The sequence below is a fragment of the Heterodontus francisci genome, chromosome 25, assembly GCF_036365525.1.
Source record: "Heterodontus francisci isolate sHetFra1 chromosome 25, sHetFra1.hap1, whole genome shotgun sequence".
NCBI classification, from domain to species: Eukaryota; Metazoa; Chordata; class Chondrichthyes; order Heterodontiformes; family Heterodontidae; genus Heterodontus; species Heterodontus francisci.
Window position 1 is genome coordinate 60,330,336 of NC_090395.1, and position 19,649 is coordinate 60,349,984.

Sequence of the window (19,649 nt, forward strand, 5' to 3'; positions counted from 1 at the left end):
ATGTGACTTACCCAATTGTAGTTGGGACACCAGGATGAACCCCACTAGAAAAATTAGGAAAACAAGTTTATTTAAAGAGGTGGTTCATTCTCTAGTGTAGAATACAATGCATTTTATTTATTTTATTTTATATTTAGAGATACAGCACTGAAACAGGCCCTTCGGCCCACCGAGTCTGTGCCGACCATCAACCACCCATTTATACTAATCCTACACTAATTCCATATTCCTACCACATCCCCACCTGTCCCTATATTTCCCTACCACCTACCTATACAAGGGGCAATTCATAATGGCCAATTTACCTATCGACCTGCAAGTCTTTGGCATGTGGGAGGAAACCGGAGCACCCGGAGGAAACCCACGCAGACACAGGGAGAACTTGCAAACTCCACACAGGCAGTAACCAGAATTGAACCCGGGTCGCTGGAGCCGTGAGGCTGCGGTGCTAACCACTGCGCCGCCCTCAAACAACAAAAGATTTATTGTATAGCTATATAATTTGACCAGAAAAAGTGCCATCTCCTTAACTAATTTACATGCATTTGGTAAAGATGGTAGATACCTTCTAGTAAATAACAAGCACTTGTTTTCACCTCCCCCTATGGGCTTCTAGGCAGTTTGAGTTGCCATGGAGGCTGTTAGAGTTGTCACATGAGGCTCCATTGTGGTGGGTTCCACTGTGATGTTGAAGGATCTGATTATTTTGCACAGAATGGGCTCCAGGCTCTATGCCAAGTTTGAAGCTGGATTCCTTCATGACACTGTGTGCAAGGTTTCTGACATGCTGCCCAGTGTGCCGAATGTTTCCTGGTATATGTTCATTTGCCTTTGTCGTTATCATAACCAGTCAGTCTGGATCTCCACCTTCTGCAGCAGAGCTAGTACGTGACCTTTCTCTCTGGTAAGCTGGCATCTCATCACCCTGCCCTAGTTCCTGTGCCCATGACTACTGAGTCACCGCATCCCGATACCTTCTCTAATCTACCCTCTCAAGTCCGTGTGCTACCAGTATCTGAGTTGCTGTTTGAGAGAGTCAGATTGAGTGATGACTCATCATCTGGAAGGTTGGGCTGGGTGTTGAAAATGTCTGAATCAGAAGAAGCAAAGAGGAATAAATAAAACCCTGCATGACTTCTCCAATGATGCCAGTCACCATGGCCTTCACACAGCCCCAGTCATGACAGCCAGCATATTCTCTTCTGGTTCCAGCCTGTTGCCTAAGGTATGCCATCTTCTCCTGCAAGAAAGAACGGGATGTGGTAGTGGGTCTTGTGAGGTGGAGATGTGACTGATATGGTAGAATAGCTGGTAGCCTGTGTGTAAGTCAAGATAGTAATAGTGGTGAGTGTATGAATGAGGAACGTGAAGCGTAGCGGAGGGGTGTCTTGTGAGTGCTGTCAGTGTTGTAATTAATAAGGTGCAAATTGTGCAGCTCTGAGCAGTGAGTATGGGCGGAATCTTACCAGCCTCACAGAGGCGGATTTGGAGGTTGGGAGGGATGTGACATGAAAATTTGGAATGCCACCGGTCAGGTCAGCTTCCCGACGTGTTCTCACCTGCAGGAAATCTTCCTGAAAGTGGGCACCCTGCGGCAGTGGCTGCCCGTTTGGTCGTGGTGGGTTTCCAATCAAGGCACAAAGGACAATTAGCCCCTATTTTTGGAGTCAGCTGGAATCTTGTGAGCAGCGCACAAGCACCCCATCTGCACAAGGGCCTCCAATGAAGCATCTAAGGATCATGGAACCTGCTCAACAACTCTTTCAATCATTTCTTTAAGGTTAGCTTCCTTCTTCTCTGCAGCCAGAACGTACCTCCACTTTCAGAGGTGCTGGATGCTTTAATGTGGTGTCATAGATGCCCAATATCTGCCGTCCACTATAGGCGTGCAGCCAATGTGTGGCATGAGTCGTGGTGGCTGCTTGCTATCATGACATAATTAGCAGGTAGCATGAATATTACGTGCTGCTTATGTCACTACTCACAGGTGTGCTTAGTGCACACCCCACCCCATGTGCATCTGCTTTCGATTGCAGTTGGAATTGTAGGCCATTATGTGTGCATCATGTTTCAAGGTGCATAGGATTAACAGTTTCTTTTTTTTAATAAAAAGAATGTTATTGAACTTTATTAAACAGCAGCTATATAATACTTAACACACAGTATACAAGTAAATCACAGCTCAAAACCTTAGTATTAAATGCCTTTTGTTTATAGCAAAAATATCTCCACAGATCACTGCATTAACTCTATCTTATATAATTGAAAGATTACATATATAGTTTTGATCAATTTTCTTACTTACCAATTAAACCAAGCACTTTCTCCATTTTTGGACTTAGTAAGTCAGTGTCTCTCCAGCTTTATGCTTGCTGTAGTCAATGACACTGTGGTACTCGAGGAGCCATGTACTGTTTCCATAATTCCTACATCAGATAATTATTAACTAAGAAGTTAAGGTGGTGGGACAAATAGATAAACTTTTGCAATAATGGATAGTAAACATTTGGAATGTTCTACCAGGCCAGGTAGTGGAGTTAATGATATTGGTGGCGTACAACACACAGGTGATAACCAGACTGGATGAATTGGAATACTAAAGGGACGTGTTCATGGACTGAATAGATTTTTATTCTTAGTTTTTTCATGTGCTGGTTACTCTTAACAAAGTGACTCCTGACAATGCAGCGGCCCGCTGATGTCATCAGAGTGCTCCAAGCTGCTCCAATGCTCTAATTGTCTCCTGCACTCAGTGAGATGCTGAGCATGCACAGCCAACGTCTTGCCAGGACTAACTGGCGCATGCGCAGGGAAACGCTCTAGCCCCTCCAGGCCACTCGCTCCTTGTGCCCCCCTCCCCTCCCTTCGGCCGCTCGCTCCCTTCTTTCCCCGCCCTCCAGCCACTCACTGTCCCCCATCCTGCTCTCCGGATGCTCATTCCCCACTCCCCCCCCCCCCCCGCCTCATCACTCCAGACGCTAGCTCCGTTTCCCTCCTCTCGGCCACTCGCTCCGATGGTCGATTGTTCCTCACCACACCGCTCGAAGAAGCAGGGCGGCTGCGAAGGGTGTCAGGGTGACGTCGGAGCAAGTGGCCACAATGTGAGATGGCGACCTAATTGGCTGCTCGTTTCTATTTTAATTTTGACACCTATTTATAGCATACCTAAAGTACTGCAGATTGTCACAGATCCTGTAAATTAGCAGCTAGCTGTTCTAATGAGCCATTGGATGGATTGAAATTGCTGTACATCAGCAATGTGGAAGTACTCTATTGTAAAGAACTCTGGATTTGGGGAAAAATATCAACACAGTAGATTAAATTTAATTGTGTTTCGTTGTGTTTTCATTCACAGGTACTCCTGGCCTTAACAACCTTTCATCTGCCATTCTTGGGAATTAGCTTTGGACAGTCACGGTCATACAGAAGGTAATACATGTAGACTTCAGCTTTCAATCATATCTTTTTGACAGAAAAATATGAAACAACTTTTGCAGTTCTTCTTTGAATTTTAAGAGGGAAAATAAATTGCCCTAATGAGTAACCCAGTTCAGTAATTTTAATGGACAGCTCTGCAACAAGGACAAGCATTATAGCTTGCTGTTTTTTATTTTTATTGTAAGCAATAGCCGAGTATATCTACTTTTTGCAGTTATGTTGTAGCTGCTATAAGTGCTAAAAATGTCTAAATATTTCTGAGAAGGTTACGGTATCCATCTGAAAAGGAGCTTTGATTGCTCTGCTCTTTCTCACTCTTTATCCACTCAAATGTAGTAATTTAACAATCTCTGACCACATGCTGACTTGTAGTAGAAGCAACTAAATAGTTTGGTTTGCTTCTTATATGCTATTGTGACCATGCTGTTAATGGATTAACAAAAGCTTCATTTAGATTATAATAAAGCTTTTGTGCTTGTAGTGGAAGCTAGACTTCCAGGAAGAATGTTCGGATTTATTCTGTATTACCTTGGATGTGAAGTTGTATGCTGCAGTTACCCTTGTAAATTGCTGCAGGGTCGTGAAATGGGCCACATATTGTTGGGAATAATTTCATTGGTCTTTGCTTGGAGTATAATGAGGCGGAATTGTCTAAATTCTTGGTAATTTTGAAAAGTTTTAAAGTTTTAAAAACTGGGTAGGAAGGTCATGGTAACATGACCGTATGTGGCAAATAACCATAATAGAACTATATTATGATCTAATTATGCCTTGCTTCAGTTACAAAATGAAATGTACATTACCTGTTAAGTTTATTCCTGCTTGGGAACTGCATTTTGACATTTTCTGGCTAACTATTCACAGGCCTTATCATTGCTCCTCTTTAACTGCTGCTAGAAATTGTGCAGATTAATATGGTTTGATTTAATTTAATTGTCTCCTCGTCTAGTGGAGAAATGCCTACTCTGTCTTTGCTCTCCGAAGAAATAGCCTGGCTAAGGTTGGGAATTTGCCATGCTGAAAATCTTTGTAAAACTACATTTTATTATTTTAGGACACTGTATTTTAATATGCCCTACAAGTACTAATGGAGTTTTTTGTTTTGCATTTTCAAACCTTGTTTACTTATTCAGGAGGTTGCTTGCTGCATTGTTTTAATTGATAATTTTCTTTCAGTGATAATTATGGAAAGACCTTCTCTGATATTACAAAGCTCATCAACAATACTTTCATCCGTACTGAATTTGGAATTGCTATTGGCCCTGAAAATTCTGGAAAGGTAGATCCCTTTATGTTGTATGATAGACTGATTTAGACTGTCCAAGATTCTAACTTGCCAACGTGGTGTATTGCAGTGCACTATCCATTGCTATTTTGCTTTAAAACTTTTTTCTCCAACTGGATGGTTGTTGGATCTATATTGCTACGTTAAGATTTGGTTTCACAATCATGGTTTTGTTTTGTATCAAATTACAAATATTGTCCATTTTGTGTGGGTAGCAGAGTGCTCCTCAGTTCCCTGCAGTGAACTGAACATCGGAGGGCGAATCTTCTTGGACTGTTCTTTACCTTTCCCAGCAGCGAGGTTCAGAACAATGTTTGGCAGGGGCATGGGGTCATGCATAGGTTAGCTGTCCTATTGACCATTGATACAGGAAGATCTAAGAACATATTTTTAAAAAAGCACAATTGCACAGAGCAGAAACAAACTTGTAGAATGGTATATAAATATCGAAGCCGAATAACATTCGACTCATAACTCATCTATCCAGAATGATTCTGCAATTTCGCTACCATGGCATCCATATGTTAAACATTCTGTATGCTTCAGAATACTGAAGTGGAACGGTAGGAATTGGCTTGCACCCACACTTTTTAAGTCTGCCTACTCCCAATCTGTTGCTGTTCTTATCCAGCAATATTATTTTCTGTTTTAGCACACTTTTCTGTCTGAGATTAACTCTAAATGTTGCAATCAGTTCAGCTTTCAGCTGGCTTTTTTGTCAATAGGAATAATTCAATTGGTTTGGAACTTGCTCACAATTGAAAAGAGGATGGCACGAGCCAGGAAGAAGATAAATAAGAAGATACATTGGGGAGACCAAATGGACACTGGGTGACTGCTTTGCAGAACACCTCCGCTTAGTCCGAAAACATGACCCCGAGCTTCCGGTTGCTGGTCATTTCAACACTCCCCCCTGCTCTCATGCTCACATCTCTGTCCTGGGATTGCTGCAGTGTTCCGGCGAACATCAACGCAAGCTCGAGAAACAGCATTTCATTTATCGATTAGGCACACTACAGTCTGCTGGACTGAACATTGAGTTCAATAATTTCAGAGTATGACGGGCCTCCCATTTTACTTTTATCTTTACTTATTTTTTCTTCTTTTTTTTGTGTTTGTTTTATTTTAGTTTGTTTCTCCTGTGCCTACCCACTGTTTTATTCCCATTTTTTTTTCATGTTTGTGCTTGTGGCTGTTCAGTTTTCAGTCCATTAACACCCTATCTGTACTAATGCTTTGTCTTTCAGCACGCCATAAACATATTGTTTGCCTTTGCTCCATGACCTTCTGGTCAGCTATTCTGTGACCTTGTCCTATCAATACCTTCTCTTTTGTTATCTCTTGCTCCACCCCTGCTTTACTTGCTTAAAATCTTTTATATTTCTTATATCTGCCAGTTCTGAAGAAGGGTCACTGACCTGAAACGTTAACTCTGCTTCACTCTCCACAGATGTTGCCAGACTTGCTGAGTTTTTCCAGCACTTTCTGTTTTTATTTCAAATTTCCAGCATCCACAGTATTTTGCTTTTATTATAGATAAATAAAAGAAATTGTTACTTTTTGTAGATTGGATCATTATATAGGTCAATGAGGCACAGGGTACTGAATTGTCAAAGGGATTAAAGTAGGCAACTGTACCTAATAATCAAACTACAAATTGATCATATGAGCATGAAATCGGCAAAGCTAAGTGTGAACACTGAAATAATATATAATGCACTTACTTTGCTGGTTTGCTGCTACCAGTGGCTAATTATATGAAGCAGACAGTTTTATTACCCAAGGTAGTTTTGGCTCATGAGTGTGATGATTGTGTTGCCTGGTAGCATAACTGCACAGTAAGCTAGTGTTGAAGGCAATGGCAGGCTTGCAATTTTTTTAAACCTCTACCAATGGCCTGAGCAGTAGAAGTGGTTATAATCTATACTGGATGGGACAGCAGAGGAGAAATTTTGCTTTCGTGGACCAACTTGGGTCCACCATAGCCATTAGAAAGCAGTCCCAGAAAAGGGCCACTAACACTTGAAAAATCTGTTTTATTGTGAAACTCCTCCCTTCAGTATAAATGGCTGCAGTGAGCATAGCAGAGCCACTTCAGGAAGTTGTTCTCCATTATAAATATATAACATTAGTTAAATCTTCAATGTAATTAGGGAGAAATTGCAGTTTAGCTGATTTAAAAAAAATAAAATTCATGTATATTCCATAATACAATTGTTTTCCTTTCTCTCTCCTTCAGGCGATTCTTACAGCTGATGTGTCTGGAAAGAGCAGTGGAGGAAGAATCTTCAGGTCAAGTGATTTTGGCAAGAACTTTGTTCCCATAAATCTTCCTTTTCACCCACTATTGCAGATCTTTTACCATTCCAAATATTCAGATCATCTACTAGCACTAAGCATAGATGTAAGTGCATCTAAGAAGTAAATGATTGTATCCATTAACTAAAGTGAGTTTTGATTATTCAGGAGATGGAAAATAATGTTGAAATTCTGAGTTGAGAAAGTTGTTGCTTTCAGTTTACTTGGGTGTGGGATAACTGGAGTTTGAACACGAGAAAGTTTGTGATAGTGGAAATACTAGTACATTTGGCATTTACCCTCTTTACAGTAATACTTTATTCTGTGAAGTGAAATGTATAGTCATTGTAGCTGCCTTGGACACAATATAAGAGTAATCCTTTCTCATTTTCTAGAAGTAGGTGGCTTTTGGTACGTGTAAAGTTTTATGCAGATGTAGTAATATTTGATTGACTATAATAACTTTCGCAATTCACTTTTATGTAATACATAATGTTAATTACTATAAACAATAAATAGAAAATGTAATAGAAATTGCAAGAGAGCACTCATACAAGTGATGCTTAAATATAATGCTTCTGAATGCTTTAGTTTCTACATACTTTCTTGCCACTTTTAACATTTCTGGGAGCACCATTGCTGACTGTGTTTGCAAAATGCAAACAATGCTATAGACATTCAGACATCTCTGTGGTTAGAGATGTTTAGCATGTATTTTTGCGTGCAGTCATGTTATCCTACTTCCACCTGTAGAAATGCCACACACTGAGTGTAGACATGACCAAACTTAAACAGTGGTTTGGTTTCTTTATGGTGTGAAAATGTGTTACTGTTCTAGCATCAAACAGAGCCGAACTTCAATTTTGTAAGAACATAACAAATAGGAGCAGGAGTAGGCCCTTCGGCCCCTCAATAAGATCATGGTTGATCTGCCTCAGACCTCAACTCCTCTTTCGTGCCAGCTCCTCATAGCCCTCAACTGATTACTTGCTGCACCTGCATGCTAACTCTTTGTACTTCATGCACAAGAGCACCCAGATCCCTCTGTGCTGCACTTTTTTGGAGTCTCTCTCCATTTAAATAATAGTCTGTCTTTTGATTTTTCTGACCAAAGTGCATGACCTCACACTTTCCTACATTAAATTCCATCTGCCAAGTTTTTGCCCACTCATTCAATCTATCTATATCCCCTTGCAGATTCCTTATGTCCTCATCACAACATGCCCTCCCACCTATTTTTGTATCATCAGTAAATTTGGATATATTACACTCTGCTCCCTCCTCCAAGTCATTAATATCGATAGTAAATAATTGAGGCCTGAGGACTGATCCTTGTGGCACTCCACTAGTTACGTCTTTCCAACCTGAAGAAGACCCTTTAATCCTGACTCTCTGTCTTCTGTGAGTTAACCAATCCTCAATCCATGCTAATACATGACCCCCAATACCATGAGCTTCTATCTTGTGCAATAATCTTTTATGTGGCACCTTATCGAATGCCGTCTGGAAATCTAAATACACTACATCTACCGGTTCCCCTTTATCAACTCTGCTTGTTATATCCTCAAAGAACTCTAGCAAATTTGTCAAACATGATTTCCCTTTCACAAAACCATGTTGACTCTGTTTGATTGCATTAAGCTTTTCTAAATGTCCTGCTATTTCTTCCTTAATAATGGACTCTATCATTTTCCCAATGACCGACGTTAGGCTGACTGGCCTATAGTTTCCTGCATTTTATCTCCCCCCCCCTTGAACAGAGGCGTCACATTAACGTTTTTCCAATCCATTTGTGCCCTCCCGGAATCCAGTGAGTTCTGGAATATTTCGACCTATGCCTCCACTATCTCTGCAGCCACTTCCTTTTCTGTTCTTTCACATATGAAGTAAACGGCCAAGTGACAATGTGCTCAGATTTGCTGATATGTTAGTTTTATTTTTGATGCATTGATGGCCATTTGAGGGAATGAATAAACTCTGGCAAGTCTCAGTAAATTGGAAAATGGTCATTGTGCTCATTTTAAACCAACTTGGGAACTAATTAGTCTTGCAGCAATATTGGGTAAAATAATAAATCAGTAAGCTTGGCAATTGGCTGTATGGTGGTAATCCAGTAACTAAGGAGCAACCAGTATGGATTATAAAAGGGGGAAGACCTGTTTTTTTTTGAGGAAGTGACATTACAACATGGTGCTGCTTTTTTATATCCAAAAGGTTTGGACAGAGGCTGATATGAGAGGCTACTAGTTGAGTTTAAAGTGATAAGCATGCATAAGAAACTGGCAGAAGGATACTTTAAGGAGTGTTGAGGGGGTACCGAGGGATCAGTATTGGGACCTTTCCTGGTCTCTAGTTTACATTGAGTTGGATTCAGAAGCTCAAACTACTCCATACAGCTGAATCTGAGGAGGCAGGGTGGGAACGACACAATGAATTAAGTAGAATTGGACAAAATATCTCGGCTAATAGTGAACAGTGCAGATGAAATTCAATATAGTAACGAGCAACGTACTGCATGTCAGAAGGAAGACTTGCATTTATATACCATCTCTCACAACTACCTGACATCCCAAAATACTTTACAGCCGGTGATGTACTTTTGAAATGTAGTCACTTTTTTTTGTTATTCATTCATGGGATGTGGGTGTCACTGGCCAGGCCAGCATTTATTTCCCATCCCTAATTGCCGTTGAGAAGGTGGTGGTGAGCTGCCTTCTTGATACGCTGCAGTCCATGGGGGGGTAGGTACGCCCACAGTACTATTAGGAAGGGTTCCAGGATTTTGACCCAGCAACAGTGGAAGAACGGAGATATAGTTCCAAGTCAGCATGGTGTGTGACTTGGAGGGGAACTTGCAGATGGTGGTGTTCCCATGCATCTGCTGGCCTTGTCCTTCTGGGTGGTAGAGGTCGTGGGTTTGGAAGGTGCTGTTGAAGGAGCCTTGGTGCATTGCTGCAGTGCATCTTGTAGATGGTGCACGCTGCTGCCACTGTGCGTCGGTGGTGGAGGGAGTGAATGTTTGTAGATGGGGTGCCAATCATGCGGGCTACTTTGTCCTGGATGGTGTTGAGCTTCTTGAGTGTTGTTAGAGTTGCACCCATCCAGGCAAGTAGAGAGTATTCCATCACACTCCTGACTTGTGCCTTATAGATGGCGGACAGGCTTTGCGGAGTTGGGAGGTGAGTTACTCGCTGCAGCATTCCTCGCCTCTGACCTGCTCTTGTAGTCATGGTATTTATATGGCTACTCCAGTTCATTTTCTTGTCAATGGTAACCCCTAGGATGTTGATTGTGGGGGATTCAGTGATCGTAATGCCATTGAATGTCAAGGATAGTTGGTTAGATTCTCACTGTTCTAATGTAGGAAACGTGGCAGCTAGTCTTCAGATAGCAAACTCCCACTAACAGCAATGTGATGCTGCATTTGGGCATGAGTGGGGAATTAGAAAATCTATATAGCAATAGAATTTGCATGTTTGATAAGTTTATTCATTGTGTAAGTGAAAACATTTTTGCATGTAATACACGTTTAATGATTTATGCAATTCCAAGATTTTCTTTTTTTGTCTGACACTTTTTATTTGAAATCTTCCAGAATGTTTTGTGGTTTTCCTCCCATTTTGGTGAACGATGGAATAATATTCACGATTTTGTCTGTCTTGTTAAGTGGTAAGTAAAGCTTAACTTATAGTAACTGAGGAGACCGAATATATTGTTTTATTAAAATATGCAGTAATCCGTCGGCTGTTATGTGGATGACGTGAGGGTTTGAGTTTCTGCCGTGGGTCTTCATGTGAGTGAGCAGGCTGATTTTTGACCTGCAGAGTTTTGGGCAAATGGGGCAGGGCATTCCAAGAAGTTGTGGGATATGGAGTGCAGGATTTGCTTCCTTTTCTTTCCTTCTCTGCTGACACTTTGCCTCATCATTAAGGCATTGAGACTTGAAAGGTGATGCAGCTTAGTGAACAAGTTGTTGCCATTCTTAGTGGTTGGTAGCAAGCTCCTCCTGGTTGTTATGATCAATGCAGCCGCACTTCAAGGAGAGTTTCAGTGTCTTTGAAGCGTTTTCTTTGTCCTCCCGGAACGTTGTCTATTTGAGAGTTGAGAGCAGGACCTGGCTGGGGAGATGATTTTCAGGCATGCGGGTGCAGTGGCCAGTCCATCTGAGTTGATTTTGCAAGTGTTTTGCCTGAATGCATGTGGATCTGGCTTCAAGAAGGACACTAGTATATGTTCGACGGTCCTCCCATTGAATTCGGAGGATGCGGCGGAGGCACTGCTGATGGAATTTTTCTAGCGCTGTGTTGTGGCGCTGATGCACAATCCATGTCTTGCTGCAGTCCAGGAGCGTGGTGACATGAAGGGCTCTGTACACTAAAATTTTTGTTGACTTGAGGAGATGTTTGTTGTCAAACACTCACTGCTATAGTCTGCAGAAGGCCGAACTGGCGCAGCTGATCCGCTGTTGGATTTCCTTGTCACTGGTGGCCAAGGTATGAGAAGTGCTCAACATATTCTAGAATCTCTCCTTCAATGTATATGGGAGATGGAATATTTGGCTGATCTGGTGTGGGTTGTTATAAGTTTTGTTTTGGCAACATTCAAGGACCGGCCGAGTTTCTTGTATGCAGAATTGAAGAGAGTGGCTTGCAAATCAGGTGCAGAGTGGGCACCGACACTGCAGTCATCCGCAAACTCTAGCTCGTGTATGTCTATGGTAGTACATTTAGTTTTGACTCAGAGGCAACTGATATTTTTAAAACTTACACTGGAGGACTGTTGATCTTTGAGGTGAATAGCTGTCATCAGTAGATTGTGAATAGTATTGGGGCGATGACACAGCCTTGCTTGACTCCCAAAGATCTGCAGGTTGAAAATCGGCCAGCTCAGTTACATAAAGACCCATGGGAGAAATTCGCAACCCTAAGTGGACGTTGTCCTTGACTCAGCCAACGCATTAGCCTCTGAATTTGTCTTGGGGCATCATTCTTGAGCTGTTAGTGTGCTGCCTTCTTGAGATGCGACCTCGGGTTGCTCTGCAATGAAGGCTGCTCATTTTTTTCCCAGGAGGTCAGACATTTGACAGCAGTTTCGTCGAACCAGTCCTGGTGACGGTGATGTCCAAACCCAATGGTCTGGGCACAAAAGTCTGACTTTATTTGATCCCACTGTTCTGGAATTGAGTTGGATGTGTGAAGGTTTTCCAGATTGGTCAGGAGCTGCTTTTGGAATTCCTTTCTTCGGTCGGACATTTTTAGGGCTGAGACATTGATCTTCTTCCTCTTGGACTTTTGGGCCTTCTGGTGCCTTGGTGCTCGGTGGATGTTCATCATCAATTTGAATAAGTTGGTGATCTGTCTAGCAGGCATCAATCCCCTGCACAGATTAAGTGATGCAGACATTACTTAGATCTTTGACCTGAACAATGACATAATCCAGGAGGTGCCAGTGCTTTGATCTAGGATGCCTCCATGTGGTTTCATATTTGTCCTTCTGGTGGAAGAGGGTATTTGTTATAATGAGGCTAGGCTGAGCGCATGTTGTCAGCAGGGGAATGGCATTTCCATTGGCTTTTCCCACCCCATTTTATTTCCAACCCTGGCATTAATGTCCTCCAGAGGATGATTTTTTTTTCTTCATTTGGGATGACAGTGAGGACTTCATCAGTTTATTAACGTAGTAAATGTACTTCACAAAGGAGAATGGATGCTGAACAGTAATACTATTGAAAATGATAGTGTCAATTTTTGAGGAAGGGAGGAAGGTAGCAAAGTGGGTTTATGGAGGTAGTTCCTAAGAGTTTGGTTGAAGGCTCAATTTCCAAGTTGGAGTGGGGGAGAAGGGAGGAAAGAAGGGAGATTTCATGCAAGGCCAGAGTTGGAAGGGTACTGGTAGGAATTTTGGGTTTCCCATGATTGCAGTGATAGAATGGCGATGAGGCTATAGAGAGAGCATAAATTGTGAATGAAGATTTGGAATTAGCTGTTAATGGGGAAGAGGAAGCAATTAGGTTGGTAAGGGCGGAAATGATGAGATAATGGGAAAGGATGTGGAGTGGATTTTTTTGTTGAGTTGTAATTTATGTAGCTTGTTGGGGGCCAGAAAGAGATTGTGAGTCAGGAAGTAATACAAATGTGGGTAAAAGTTTCTGTTGTGATTGGGTGAGGTGAGGCAAGGCTGGAAGAGCAGGTGATGAGATGAAAACAAGTAATTTTAGTGATGGGTGAAATGTGGGTTTGCAGTCACCTCATGGGTCGAATGCACCGTTTGGTGTTAGGGGCTTGGTCTTGCCAGTGTTAAATTGGAGACACGTTCTGATTTAAGCATGATTGTATTGGGAAGACAGTATGACAACAGAGTGGTGTTTGTAGAGTCGAGGATGATATTGTGCACGTGGTAATGAGTCTCATGTTTATGGATTATGTTACAAAGGAACAACATATATATTTAAAAAACTTTGGGAACCTTGAAGTGACCATGTCTGGGGAAAATGGCATTATTAGACATGTGCTTTCCCTTTTAGAATAGGTAGGGATGGAACCAAGCAAGTCTGGTCCCACAGATGTGGATCACAGAGGAAAGAAAGGAGCATGCAATGATTGACAGTGTAGAATGCAGTGGAAAGCGCAAGAAAAGATGAGGTGTCTGGTATTACAAAGGATACCAGCAATTTTAACTAGGATAGTCTTGGCACTGTGGGCAGGTCAGTATTTGGATAGAGAATGGTGGGAGAGGTGAGCATGGAGTTGAGGGTGATAGTGCAGTGCAGAACCTTGAGAGACGAAAGACAGGCTATGAATGAGGTGGTAATTGGAAAGGGTGGAGAGGCTGAGGAAAATCTTTTGAGAAGGGTTCTTTGGAGGTCTGTACAAAAAATATATGAACCATGTCAGTGAGCATTGAAGGTAGAGAAAAATAGATGTTTTGACATGGAAGAAGTTGAGGAAGCAGTTGGTTAGAATTATAAAGAGGGTCTGAAGAGAAGCTACATGAAAGTGGTACTGGGAAGGTGAAATTAAGGATGTAATAGAACTAATACAGTTGGCAGGTGGTCTCAATTTTGATACAGCAAATCTGAGATTGTCACATTCTGTTGGATGGAGGGAGTTGTGGATTTGGGTTGTAAGAGGTTGAAAAAGGTGTCTTTGGCCTTAACGATAATCCCAAGTAGTAGTGGATTTAGCTGGGGAGGGTGATCAATAATATTGTTTTCTAAATGCAGGCTGAGAAAATAATGCTTTTTGTGTTTTTTTTAATAAAAGCTATAAATGGTAAACTTAACTCTGACTTTGTTCTAATCAAACTCCAATTTGCACTTAACCTAAAAGGGTATTTCTCATTATGTTGTGTAGAATGCTACTTATATTTTCAGTGTATTTGTGGAAACCATTAGTTGAAAGCAGCTTGAAGCACTATTCACTGTATAATTTGAAGAGCACAGAAGAATTGCAGTTAGCTATGAGACTGGTTAATAGAGTAGAAAAAGTACCCCTCATTTATTCTGTGTACTTTCTACAAGACTGAGATTCCTGTCTTGACTAATTTTAGCAAAGAAAAAAACACTCTTCAGCTAAGATCTTTTGTTGAAATTAGCAAAGGAAGACTATTGGCCTCCAAATATACAAGCAAGTTCTCTTCTGATTTATCAGATTCACTCTACTAAGGGGTAAAGTGAATATATAAAATCAGTGACACCATTTAACAACTGAATTCATCAAATTGGAGATACATCACTTAGATGAGTAGTGCAGTGAATAGCTGAAGTAAATTTGTACATGATTTATTGTTTGTGCAACAGATTCTTAGTAAATGTTTAGCCATTACTAAAAAATTATCTCTTGTTCTGTCAGCCTTTTTTGTAAGTACTTTCTCTTCTCTTTTCTCCCCCTCTCTTTACCTGCACCCAGCCCCACAAAGCAAAGGTTTTGTATGACAATTATGTCTTGTATAGTAAGCATTGTTGCTCATTTGATTGTCGTTGCTTCATTTCAGGGGAAAAAATGATTCTATTTTCTTCAAAATCCACCCCAATGGATCTTCTTGTAAGTTATTTATTTTTTTATTTTTAGATACTATGTCAATATGATAGGATTTTCATTAACTTTAAATAAAATATATCTTGCAGCAATTTTAGAAAGGACGTAGGATTATAGTTTGGTCACAAGTTTTATTTTAAGGTATAACATTGACACTTTTTTGCTATCATTTAGATTTAACTTTGTCTTTTTTGTTTACTTTTCTTGCACTTCAGAAGCCTACAGGGGTTTGTTTTTAATCCATTTTAACAGTTCATTTGCTGCATTTATGAAATATGATTTGTGTAGAAACTTAATCCCAGCATATTATGCTACAAGCATCTGCTTGTGTTGATATGAAAATTAACTTTTTCACAATTGATCCTTGCAATTTTTAAAAAAGGCTTCTGTGAAAATGAACAAAACTGATGTTTTGTGCATTGAATTTTGTCCTTTCTGTCCAGTGGACTCTTAATTGTGTGCCTGAGTACTATTCACGGAGACAGTAGTCTGTTTAACTGTGCAGACTTGTTGCTCATGTACTCTAGAGCCCTCATTTGCAGAATACCATTGTTAGTACCTGTGAAGTGATTTATGACTTTAAGCCTTTAGAGGGACGAAACCAAATCAGGAGTACATCCCGAAGAACCTCCTTTAATCAAGTTCAAACCAGACAAATTCTCATAGACACTTATTTGGGTCCAAAGAATTGTACCAGCGTTCCCTCAAAGAAAAAAAATCAACAGAGAATATTACCATCTTTTGGAGGCGGGCGTCGAGGGTCAGGGCTTCAATCCGGCCTTGGTCACCGTTCCACCGTCACAGCTGGAAGCCTGGAAAGAAGCTCCACCGTGAGCCGGATGGCTACCACGAGCGCAACGTCAGCCTGGAGGACGCTGATATCGAGGAGGCCGTGCAGGCTGTAGGCTGGCCTGCTCGCCAGGGTCGTGACCCCCGCTGGACGCCTACCCCTCGCACCCCCTTCCCAGCTCAACCCCCGCACCCCCTCCCCACCGCACACCCTTCCCCCACCCCCTCCCCCCGGCATCCACCGCACCCCCTTCCCCCCACACCCTGTCCCCCCTTCCCACTCCCTCCATGAAATCACATAGCTCACTTGTGTGAGGCTAAGGGAGTAAACCCTAACAGAAAATCCGGAGCAGAACCCCAGAGGCGGTCATGTGTCACCTTTGGCATGTTTCCGGTAGTTCCTGCAGCCATACCGGTGCCAAACATCGTGCTCTACACTCCTTTTGACCCCACTAAAAAGGCTGAGAGGGGGGTTTTGATGCTTGGGCAACTCACAACCTCCATACATCCGCCCAGGCATGCGCCATTGAGAGGTCACTCCATAGTCGCCTCACAGCGACCAAAACAACACAGAAGGCGGCAGTTACAGGGTTATGTCCAGCTCAATTGGCATAGAGATTGGGCGCCAAGGGTTGCCTTTGTCAGTGGGAGAGGTCATCGTATCTCACTGGACAGCTACCGCCCGCCTCAAACTGGGCAGCCCCTGGTCAGTAAGGTTCTGTCCTGCCACAGTCCACCTGCTTCAATGGGTGCTTGGAGCTTAGGGTCATTGCCCGACAAGTGGACTGTAACACCGCACCAAACTTCACGACAAAAAAAGGAAAGAAGGTACCAGCCCTTCGTTTTGCAAGCTGGAACATCAGAACTATGTGTCCTGGCCTGTCGGAAGACCTTACACAAATCAACGTTTCTCAGAAGACTGCCATCATTAACAACGAGCTCAGTAGACTCAATATGGACATTGCAGCACTTCAAGAGACATGCCTCCCTGCGAGCTGATCACTAAGAGAGCAAGACTACACCTTCTTCTGGCAGGGTAGGGTGCCTGAAGAACCAAGACAGCATGGAGTGGGCTTTGCAATCAGAAACCCTTTGCTCAGCATGATAGAGCCACCTTCAAATGGATCGGAATGCATACTGTCCATCCGACTGCTCACCGCCTCTGCTCACCAGTACACCTACTCAGCATCTATGCTCCAACACTCTGCTTCCCACCTGAAGTTAAAGTCCAGTTGTACGAGGAACTCCATTATATCATTAGTCGCATTCCCAAAACCAAACATTTGTTCCTGCTGGGGGGCTTTAATGCCAGGGTTGGGGCCGACCATGACTCATGGCCGTCCTGCCTTGGGCGCTATGGCATTGGAAAGATGAATGAGAATGGATAGAGACTGCTGGAGGTGTGTACCTATCACAACCTCTGCAACACCAACTCATTCTTTCATACTAAACCCTGTCACCAGGTTTCACAGAGGCACCCAAGACCATGTCGTTGGCACCAGCTGGACCTCATCGTCACAAGGCGAGCCTCTATAAAAAGTGTCCAGATCACACGCAGCTTCCACAGTGCGGACTGCGACACCGACCACTCCCTGGTGTGCAGCAAAGTTAGACTCAAACCAAAGAAGCTACATCACTCCAAGCAGAAGGGCCCCCCGCGCACCAACACTAACTAGAATTTCTTATCCACAGCTGTTACATAAGTTTCTAAATTCACTTGAAAAAGCCCTTCAAAACACTCCTACAGGGGATGCAGAGACCAAGTGGGCCCACATTTGAGACGCCATCTATGACTCAGCAATGATCACCTATGGCAAATGTGAGAAGCAGAATGCAGACTGGTTTCAATCTCACTTTGAAGAGCTGGAACCTGTCATAGCCGCTAAGCGCATTGTACTGTTGAACTACAAGAAAGCCCCCAGCGAGTTAACATCCGTAGCACTTAAAGTAACCAGAAGTGCTGCCAAAGAATAGCCAGGCGCTGTGCAAATGACTACTGGCAACACCTATGCAGTCGTATTCAGCTGGCCTCCGACACCGGAAACATCAGAGGAATGTATGATGGCATTAAGAGAGCTTTTGGGCCAACCATCAAGAAGATCGCTCCCCCCTCAAGTCTAAATCAAGAGACACGATTACTGACCAACGCAAGCAAATGGACCACTGGGTGGAGCACTACCTAGAACTGTACTCCAGGGAAAATGTTGTCACTGAGACCACCCTCAATGCAGCCCAGTCTCTGCCAGTCATGGATGAGCTGGACGAACAGCCAACAAAATTGGAACTCAGTGATGCCATTGATTCTCTAGCCAGTGGAAAAGCCCCTGGGGTGGATGGCATTGCCCCTGAAATAATCAGGAGTGCCAAGCCTGCTATACTCTCAGCACTACATGAACTGCTTTGCCTGTGTTGGGATGAGGGAGCAGTACCACAGGAGATGCGCAATGCCAATATCATCACCCTCTAAGAACAAGGGTGACCGCGGTGACTGCAACAACTACCGTGGAATCTCCCTGCTCAGCATAGTGGGGAAAGTCTTCGTTCGAGGCGTTTTAAACAGACTCCAGAAGCTGGCTGAGCGTGTCTACCCTGAGGCACAGTGCGGCTTTCGAGCAGAGAGATCCACCATTGACATGCAGTTCTCCTTTCGCCAGCTACAGGAGAAAGGCCGAGAACAACGGATGCCCCTCTACGTTGCTTTCATAGATCTCACCAAAGCCTTTGACCTCGTCAGCATACGTGATCTCTTCAGACTACTAGCAAAGATTGGATGTCCACCAAAGCTACTAAGTATCATCACCTCATTCCATGACAATATGAAAGGCACAATTCAGCATAGCGGTGCCCCATCAGATCCCTTTCCTAGCCTGAGTGGCGTGAAACAGGGCTGTGTTCTCACACCTACACTGTTTGGGATCTTCTTCTCACTGCTGCTCTCACATGCATTCAAGTCTTCAGAAGAAGGAATTTTCCTCCTCATAAGATCAGATGGCAGGTTGTTCAACCTTGCCTGTCTTAGAGCGAAGATCAAAGTACGGAAAGTCCTCATCAGGGAACTCCTCTTTGCTGACGATGCTGCATTAACATCTCACACTGAAGAGTGTCTGCAGAGTCTCATCGACAGGATTGCAGCTGCCTGCAACGATTTGGCCTAACCATCAGCCTCAAGAAAACGAACATCTTGGGACAGGATGTCAGAAATGCTCCATCCATCAATATCGGCGATCACGCTCTGGAAGTGGTTCAAGAGTTCACCTACCTAGGCTCAACTATCACCAGTAACCTGCCTCTTGATGCAGAAATCAACAAACGCATGGGAAAGGCGTCCACTGCTATGTCCAGACTGGCCAAGAGAGTGTGGGAAAATGGCGCGCTGACATGAAACACAAAAGTCCGAGTGTATCAAGTCTGTGTCCTCAATACCTTGCTCTATGGCAACGAGGCCTGGACAACATATGTCAGCCAAGAGCGACGTCTGGCTCTGGAGAATCCTTGGCATCAGGTGGCAGGACCGTATCTCCAACACAGAAGTCCTCGAGGCGGCCAACATCCCCAGCATATACACCCTACTGAGCCAGAGGTGCTTGAGATGGCTTGACCATGTGAGCTGCATGGAATTATGGCAGGACCCCCAAGAACGCATTGTACAACGAGCTCGTCACTGGTATCAGACCCACCGGCTGTCCATGTCTCCGCTTTAAAGACGTCTGCAAATGTGACATGAAGTCCCGTGACATTGATCACAATTCGTGGGAGTCAGTTGCCAGTGGTCGCCAGAGCTGGTGGACAGCCATAAAGGCGGG

At 43.1% G+C, this 19,649-nt stretch overlaps 1 protein-coding gene and 1 long non-coding RNA gene across 2 annotated transcripts in view; one reads left to right on the forward strand and one right to left on the reverse strand.

The window, feature by feature from the left end:
• LOC137383915 (acidic mammalian chitinase-like) overlaps positions 1–2,386 on the reverse strand; it is a 42,840-nt gene extending 40,454 nt beyond the window's left edge. The window contains exons 1-2 of the mRNA XM_068057301.1: positions 2,306–2,386; positions 12–44 (exon numbers count right to left, since the gene is read on the reverse strand). Coding sequence (XP_067913402.1) covers positions 12–44; positions 2,306–2,330 — 58 coding nt within the window. The 5' untranslated portion in view covers positions 2,331–2,386. The remainder of the gene's footprint in view (positions 1–11; positions 45–2,305) is intronic.
• A 969-nt stretch (positions 2,387–3,355) lies between these two features.
• LOC137383917 (uncharacterized) lies at positions 3,356–10,664 on the forward strand. Its single transcript, XR_010977488.1, has 4 exons — positions 3,356–3,429; positions 4,615–4,717; positions 6,963–7,127; positions 10,617–10,664. It is a non-coding gene; the product is annotated as an uncharacterized lncRNA (long non-coding RNA).
• Positions 10,665–19,649: the final 8,985 nt, after the last annotated feature.